This window comes from Squalius cephalus (assembly GCF_949319135.1).
Source record: "Squalius cephalus genome assembly, chromosome: 17".
NCBI lineage: Eukaryota > Metazoa > Chordata > Actinopteri > Cypriniformes > Leuciscidae > Squalius > Squalius cephalus.
The window spans coordinates 6,899,634-6,908,657 of NC_137138.1; the positions used below are offsets into that span (position 1 = coordinate 6,899,634).

Below are 9,024 nucleotides of genomic sequence, written 5' to 3' on the forward strand. Positions count from 1 at the left end.
GGGTTTACCAGCACACACACACACAGACACACCCACACACCCACACACACACGCACAATTTAATTATAGCCCCCTTATCATGCAGGTCAGAGAGCTCAACTTCCTCTTAAAAAGTTCTCAACTGGTTTGGCTTCAAGACCAAATCAAAAATGTCCTAAAAGCAAACATATTATATGATATTACACCAATAATGCACCAAAAAGAGCTTGATTTGACGCACAACATTTGACGTCAACAAAAAAAGATATGGGATGCATTTTCTACTCTCTTGTAGATTAAGTTGATTATATATTTAGCTCCTACTTGTATACATGATTTTTATTTATTTGCATTTGTTTCTAAAAAATGTGCTTCAACTATCTGGGATTATAAATTTTGTTTTTGAAACTGCTGTGATTCTATCAAAGTGACTGTTATCCAGTAAAGGTGAAAGGTGTCACTGTTTCCTGCATAGGCGTGAGGACACACAGAATGACTAACACACATCTCCTGCTGTGAGCGAGCTGCGTGAAACTCATGCAAACGACCCGCTAAACATCCTGCTGTCAAGAACAAACATTCAGAGAGAAAGCCTACGGATCTGTTACGTCAGTGACTCTCTCTGACTGTGAGACCAGAACACAGATGTCTTCCTTTCTAACAGTAAATCAGAAACAGCCATGGAATATTAGTGCCTGGGTGGATCATTTCTCAAAAATACGGGACAAAAAAAAACTGACACTAACATGTCAGGACTTCTGAAGGGTCACGGGGTAAACTGGTATTCATACACATATTATTACACACACAGCATGAACAGACATGCATAGAGGTGACACATTTAACAGGACAGTGCAAAAATTCCTTATGTGGACATTTCTGAAGTTTGGGATTGTCAAACAGACTTACTGAGAGGATTCACAGTGACAGATTTCTCTCCTTCAGCCTAGAATCAACTGACATGTTACTAACATATTGCTAATGCGATTTCTTTTTAATATTTCAAATGGTTATGAAAGGTATTAGTATAAATATTAAATATTTGTATGAAATATTAGTTTTATGTTTTCATGTAATTCAATTACTATTTATAATAATATATTATTATATCTTTATTCAGGGTTATTTAATATGCAAATGGATGGAATTATTATGAGTCATGAAAAATGAAAAGTGAAACCAAAATTGAAGCTTTACTGTAACATATGGAACCTTGTTTCCGCCTTTGAATAAAACATAAAAAAGGTTATTGCGACTTTATATCTTGCAATTCTGACTTTATTACTCACAATTGCGACTTTATATCTCACAATTCTGAGGAAAAAAGTCAGAATTGTCAGATTAAAAAGTCGCAATTATCTTTTATATTTGTTTTATTCAGTGGTGGAAACAAGCTTCCATAATAACAGGTATCTAAATATGTTTTTACTTTTTTTATTTTAGGATTACCTTTTTTTACTGTATGTACTTGTACTCTATGCATCATTCACATCATGAGCTTATAAAATCATTTTGAAGTGAGTTTTATGTACTTCTTGCATGACTTAAAATCAGTGCTTAAAAGTGCTACTGGCAGGCAAACTCACAAACTCAGCTTGTTAATGTGTTTTCAGAGTTAATGACTGTCTAAACCAGGAGAGAATTGTAATAAAGCGCAGACACTCAAGAGACCGTAACTCTGGATACAAAACCCAAACAAAACTGAGCTGCAACACCAACGACAGCAGCTAAGCTCCATGATTCATTGACCATGTTCGATTAATTATTACATTTGTGACATTTCTGAAATGTTGCTTTCTCATGAAAAAGGAAACACGTGGCGTCATCCCTCAGAGGACTTCAGCGTGTCCAACATTAGATATTTTTCCAGACACAAAGGAGAGGTAATGTTTGTTTGTACTTAATTTAAATATAGACAGAGCAAGCCTGTGTTCATGTTCTTGTCTGTCTCAGGTGAACTGCTGTGTGTTCTCACCTGACTGTCAGATTCTGCTCAGCTGCTGTGATGATGGCAGACTTTACCTGTGGAACGCCACCAGCGCAGAACACCTGGCCACAGTCAGCGGACACTCAGGTGCATTCAAGGGGTGGTATAATGCCCTTTTCACAAGATGTAAAATAAGTCTTTGATGTCCCCAGAGTGTGTATGTGAAGTTTTAGCTCAAAATACCCCACAGATATTCTTATATAGCATGTTAAAATTGTCACTTTTTGAGGGTGAGCAAAAACGCACCGTTTTTGTCTCTGTCCCTTTAAATGCAAATGAACTGCTGCTCCCGGCACAATGGGCGGAGCTTCAACAGCTCATGTCCTTTTACCTCACAAAAAAATTCAAAAACTTTTAACCTTTTATGTTCAAACCGGAGTCAGACAATGATGGAGAGACTCAATAAGAAGTGACAACAACGTTTCTGAATGGTTAGTTGATGAATGTATGTAGCTTATGTGTAGTTATCTTCTAGTGATTAGCATTTTCTGTCTTGATAATCTATATATCGTGTTCCAGGGGCGGGGTTAATGTAAATTCTAGAGTTGGTGATGTAATTAACCCGGGAGGAATGTTGTGTAGTCTCTACCAGCCGTTTGTTGTAGTCCTTATAAAGGAATTTCTGTAAAAGAAAATATTTCCCTTTGCTTTGAACTTTGAGCGTTGTAACTTTGCAGATGTTGTTTATGCTCAAACAGCAACATTACACACTGACTAAAGTTAGAAAAGTGAAATCATAATCAACCACCCCTTTAAAGGGATAGTTCACCCAAGAATGAAAATTCTGTCATTAATTACTCTCCCTCATGTTGTTCCAAACCTGCAAGACTTTCCTTCATCTTTGGAAGACAAATGAAGATCTTTTTAATGAAATGGATATTTCTGTGCCTCCATTGGCAGCTACGCAACTACCACTTTGACGCTTCAAAAATTTCATAAAGAGATCATAAAACCAATCCATATGAATTGAACGCAAGTCTTACGAGTCTGGAACGACATGAGTTTGCTGAACGCAGTAATAAGCGTTTAAAAAAACTCAATGAGATGACATTATTCTACTCACCCCTCAAACAAGAGAATTTAAAAGTGCAAAAGCATTAACAAATTACTACAACAGACCATGAAAAAACCCCAAAAGCTTGAATTTGGACAAACTTCTTCAACCCTCTTTATATGTTGTCACAAAAAGTTCAACTTTTTAAATTACCTGTGGAAAATATGAATTAAATAAAATAGCCTATCCTCAAAAAAATATTATAGAGTAATAAAGAGTAAAATGTTCTGCTAATAAAACCCTGCTATCTAAACTCGTATATATACACATATAGCTATATAGTGGCATTCATTTATGAAGTGTAGATAGGTTTTATTAGCAGAACTCAAAAACACAGAGAAAAGACAAATCCAAGGACAGAGCAAATCCAGAGAAACAGGTAAAAGATAAAAAAAGATAGAAAGAAAATGTACAAAACACTTAGATATGCAAGAGTGCAAGATATAGCCTATACACAAGTAACGAGTCCATCCATTGGTGCAGTGGGTATGATAGGGCATAGGCTAGAGAAGTATATTTAATGAGGGCAAATGGGCAATTCTAACATTTCTAATATTTTCTTTGTTTATTTCTTTGTTTTTAAAAAATAAACTGTAGGTCCAGTGAAATCGTGCGTTTTCTCGACGGATGGTCAGCTGTTCGCGAGCGCGTCCCACGACTGTACCGTCAGAATCTGGTGCAGCTCGAGCACTAAATGCACACACATACTGACAGGTGTGTTTACGTTCATAATGAACTCAAATAGGCCTAATTCTTCGCTTCATCTGCAGCAACAAAAATATCATTATAGTTATCAGCCCTTTTCTGCTTTATAATCACCTTTAGATGAATATAGCCTACTACAACCACAGCCTAAATGTGCTCGAGTTGTTGTTCTGAACCTCAGGTCACACGCGGAGTGTGGAGACGGTGAGCTTCAGTCCGGACGGCCAGTGGCTGCTGTCGGGTGGATGGGACAACAGGGCGCTGATCTGGAGAGTTCAGGTGAGAAAACAACACTTCTATTGCTAGCTCAGGAACTAATGTCTAAAACAAGCATGCGCTTCCCTTTTAATACATACAGAAATAGAGGGACAAATGTATTTAACCAAATGAAACAAACACTTCCCTTTTTTAAAATCATACTTCAAGAGACACCTCTTCCTAAAATATAAAGGCACATTATATATTTTCATGTATAAATTGCCATTTATGTAATGTGAGAAAAATGTTAGGTGCATAATATTATACTTTGACTATTATATTTATTTTTTTATGTTAATATTACATTATAGGCCTACTTTATATTCTATTTTATATCATTATTATACTTTGTCTATTATAAATATTTTTATGTTAATATTATATAGTATACTTTATGCTTATATATTATTTTCATTTTTATGTTAATATTATATTATACTTTTTGGCAATAATTTATCATACTTTAAATTATATTATACTTTGTCTATATTATATATTATTTTCATATGATATGATATTCTATATTATACTTTGTTAATATTATATTTACTTGATATTATATTTTATTTTATATTATACTTTGTATATTATATATTTTTCATTATAATGTTAATATTTACGGTGGCCAAGAGAGCTCAACGCACAGCAACTGAAGAAAACACATGCAAATAGAAAAATGCAAATTGTGTGTTTTTTTCTATTTGCATGTGTTTTCTTCAGTTGCAGCGCGTTGAGCTCTCTCGGCCACCGTAATAATTATAATACATTATATATTATATTATATTATATTATATTATATTATATTATATTATATTATATTATATTATATTATATGCTTTGTTAATATTGTATTATTCTTTGTTATTATTATATATTTTTATGTTAATATTATATAATATTTTATATTATACTTATACTTTTGTCAATTATATATTATTTAAATGTTTATGTTATTATTACACTATACTTTGTCTATTATATATTTCTTTATTATATTACATTATATTATATTATACTTTGTCTATTATATATATTTTTTCATTTGTTTAATTATTTTTTTTAAAGATTTTTATCTTATAACTGCTTTAAAGCTAAAACTAAGTTAAAATTATCCTTATATTTAAATAATTCCTTTAATATCTATATGATTAATATTATTTTCTTTTAAAAATAAAATAAAAAACATCAAAATGTATACGACAAAAAAATCTGATTTGTTATTCAAATAAAATATTTTAGAATATAATAAAATTAATTATTAAAATCATGATTTCTGACAAAGAAAATAATACCAAATGTAGCAAGTATGTCTAAAAATATTATTCAGTTAATATCATAACATTTAAAAAAAAAAAATACTTTGTATGATGTTTTTCTCATGGGAATTTAAAACCCCTCACTTTCATTATCATTAAGATGGTGTGGGATGAGCATTATGATGAAGTGTTACTTACGGTTAACGGGTTGTTTCAGATCACTAACCCTAAGCATGATCTAAGGACAGAGCTCTGGGACTCTCCTCATGTAGTGACAGGTGTTTTTGAGAATCTAATGTTTGGTGTTTCAGTGTGGTGAGATGTTTGAGGAGTTGCGGGGTCACACTGCAGCTGTCCAGAGCAGCGTCTTCTCCTCAGACTCGCAGTGTGTGGTATGACTCTCACACTCTCTCCGTGTCGCTTGTTTTGAGCCGTTCAGGACGAGCTGCATCACCTCTTCGTTCTTTCTCTTCGCCACAGGCCACAGGCTCCTGGGATCGGTCCGTGAGAGTGTGGAAACTTCATGAAGGAAAGGATGTCGTGACATTACAGGGGCATCTGGGAAACGTGGCCTGTCTCTGTTTCTCTGTTACTGGGATGCTGGTGAGCAGATTTGTTGTTGAGAGTGAGCTTTGGTATTTGATTCAGGATAAACGGGACATTTAATAGTTCGTGAAAATGAATAATTTCCTTGAACTCAGAATGCATATAATTTCATGCTGAGTTTTCCCATACACACTCTCAGAGGAACGGGTTCTGTCAGACGCTTCACCCATCATGGGATCGTTTTATGGATTTAGTTTTAATTAGGCTAATTCATTTTGTTTTAATCCATTTTTAATTGCAATTATATTTTATGAAGTTTAGCAGCCTGTAAACATACTTCATCACTAGAAAAAATGAAATAGCCCATTAACATTGAAGTACTATGCAATAATTTAAGACATTTGGCCCCGGTCATCCTCTCCTTAATACAGTGCAGTCGCCCTGTCCCCTGTGCAGAAAAACACCCCCAAAGCATGATGCTACCACCCCCATGCTTCACAGTAGGGATGGTGTTCTTGGGATGGTACTCATCATTCTTCTTCCTCCAAACACGTTTAGTGGAATTATGACCAAAAAGCTCTATTTTGGTCTCATCTGACCACATGACTTTCTCCCATGACTCCTCTGGATCATCCAAATGGTCACTGGCAAACTTAAGACGGGCCTTGACATGTGCTGGTTTAAGCAGGGGAACCTTCCATGCCATGCATGATTTCAAACCATGACGTCTTAGTGTATTACCAACAGTAACCTTGGAAACGGTGGTCCCAGCTCTTTTCAGGTCATTGACCAGCTCCTCCCGTGTAGTTCTGGGCTGATTTCTCACCTTTCTTAGGATCATTGAGACCCCACGAGGTGAGATCTTGCATGGAGCCCCAGTCCGAGGGAGATTGATAGTCATGTTTAGCTTCTTCCATTTTCTAATGATTGCTCCAACAGTGGTCCTTTTTTCACGAAGCTGCTTGGCAATTTCCCCGTAGCCCTTTCCAGTCTTGTGGAGGTGTACAATTTTGTCTCTAGTGTCTTTGGACAGCTCTTTGGTCTTGGCCATGTTAGTAGTTGGATTCTTACTGATTGTAGTATGGGGTGGACAGGTGTCTTTATGCAGCTAACGACCTCAAACAGGTGCATCTAATTTAGGATAACAAATGGAGTGGAGGTGGACATTTTAAAGGCAGACTAACAGGTCTTTGAGGGTCAGAATTCTAGCTGATAGACAGGTGTTCAAATACTTATTTGCAGCTGTATCATACAAATAAATAGTTAAAAAATCATATATTGTGATTCCTCCATGATTTCCAAGTGGGAGAACTTGCAAAATAGCAGGGTGTTTAAATACTTATTTTCCTCACTGTAACCTTTTTTTCAAAGTGCACTCTTAAAAATGAAGGTTCTTTATTGGCGTTAATGGTTCAATTAAGAACTTTTGACATCCATGAAACCATTCCATTCCATAAAAGGTTCTTTATGGAAAACGTTTCTTCAGATTATAAAAATGTTCCTCACAGTAAGAAAAAATAAATGGTTCTTTTAAGAACTGAAAGGCTCTTTAATTTTAAGAGCGTAGAATTAAAACGACCTAAAAGCCCCCAAAATGAAGTTCAATGTGTGTAATTCTTGTCCTCTTCCTATAAAACAATCATGTGTTTGGTGAAGAACATTAACTACTAATCAAACGTTTGGGGTTGGTAAGATTTTTGTTAAAGATTTAGATATTTAACGGCGGGTTCACCAAGCCTGCATTTGTTTGATCAAAAATACAGTAAAAACAATACAATTCTGAAAGATTACTCCAAGTTTCTATTTGAATATATGTTTAAATGTAATTTATTCCTGTGATCAAAGCTGCATTTTCAGCATCATTACTCCAGTCTTCAGTGTCACATGATCCTTCAGAAATCATTCTAATATGATGATTTGATGCTCAGTTGTGCTGCTTAATATTTTTGTGAAAACTGATTAATTTTTCTTCAGGATTCTTTCAAATGCGTTCAAAAGAACAGCATTTATTTGAAATGGAAATCTTTTGTAACTTGATTTATTTATGTATTGCATGTGTGTGTTCTAGGCCTCAGGCTCATGGGACGGGACGGTGCGCGTGTGGTTGCCGAAGCGTCCTGCGTGTCTGTTTGTGTTGGGGGGTTGTGAGCGTGTGTGGGTCAGGAGTCTGGCCTTCTCCAGAGACGGACGGGTTTTAGCATCCGCCGCTGAAGGCGACACGGTAAAACAAACACATACTCATTCACACACACACACACACAGTCTGTGCCGCACAGCTTGATTTTGACACGTCTCTTCATCAGGTGAGGATCTGGGATACGACCACTGGAGCTTGTGTGAAGAGGCTGCAGGTGATCCAAAACCTTTGACTGGTCATGTTTAGCATTATGATGACATCACAAAGCCTCATACTGTGTGTGTGTGTTTCAGGGTCATAAGGACTCAGCGTTCGGCTGTGTGTTCAGTCCCGGCGGGGAGCTTCTCGTCTGCGGATCTGAGCAACTGGATGAAGAAAACAGCTCAGACTCAGAGGAGAGAAGTGAGAGATGGACGAGTTTAAACAGTGAACAGGACGATAAAGATGACGGCGATACCAACTTATTTGTAACATAGAGCTTGTCCATTTGTAACTTGAGCGCGCAAGGCTTCTGATTCTGAGACTTTCAATTCATTTTCTGCTGTAGGTAAATTACTTGAAGAATAGTAGAGTGCAGTAAACTGTAAAACTATTTTAACAGTACTGACCAAAGTGTTTATGATTATGATAATACATATAAATTTAAATAACAAATACAGTTTGCACCATGTTTTTCACACAATTTAAGTGATGCTTGACCATGCATGCCATTCTGAAAAATATAAAATTGTAAATATTACATATATATTCTTTTCTTTTTTATTTGATTTTTTCATGTTTCTGTTCTACAGCCAGAGATCATTTAAATATTATCTGGAAAATACTTTTAAAAAATTCTGTAAAAAAAAAAAAAAAAAAAAAAAAAAAATATATATATATATATATATATATATATATATATATATATATATATATATATATAATCCTTTAAAATTAAAAATATCTTTAAAAAGGATTTGTTAAAAAAATATAAATAAATAACTGAATCGTCTTATGTTTTCTGTCATAATAAAATAAAAGTAGATTACAAACCCATTTTTTTCTGCAATCTAAAACACTTAAACACACATCACAATTATGATTTTTAAAGTAAAAACTTATT

At 34.8% G+C, this 9,024-nt stretch overlaps 1 protein-coding gene across 1 annotated transcript; it reads left to right on the forward strand.

Moving 5' to 3' along the window:
* The first annotated feature begins 1,472 nt into the window (after nt 1–1,472).
* On the forward strand, nt 1,473–8,434 carry wdr38 (WD repeat domain 38). The gene is made up of 9 exons (XM_079847282.1): nt 1,473–1,862; nt 1,933–2,053; nt 3,618–3,734; nt 3,907–4,004; nt 5,551–5,631; nt 5,720–5,842; nt 7,854–8,006; nt 8,089–8,136; nt 8,216–8,434. The coding sequence occupies exons 1-9, from the start codon at nt 1,767–1,769 to the stop codon at nt 8,396–8,398; spliced, it is 1,020 nt and encodes a 339-aa protein (XP_079703408.1). The 5' UTR covers nt 1,473–1,766; the 3' UTR covers nt 8,399–8,434.
* Nucleotides 8,435–9,024: the final 590 nt, after the last annotated feature.

Excerpts from the sequence above, each read along its gene's own strand:
- wdr38 (XM_079847282.1), top strand. The coding sequence starts at position 1,767 with ATGTTGCTTTCTCATGAAAAAGGAAACACGTGGCGTCATCCCTCAGAG. Across the intron at positions 5,843-7,853 it reads TCTCTGTTACTGGGATGCTG|GCCTCAGGCTCATGGGACGG; the intron begins GTGAGCAGATTT and ends TGTGTGTTCTAG. Across the intron at positions 8,137-8,215 it reads CTTGTGTGAAGAGGCTGCAG|GGTCATAAGGACTCAGCGTT; the intron begins GTGATCCAAAAC and ends TGTGTGTTTCAG.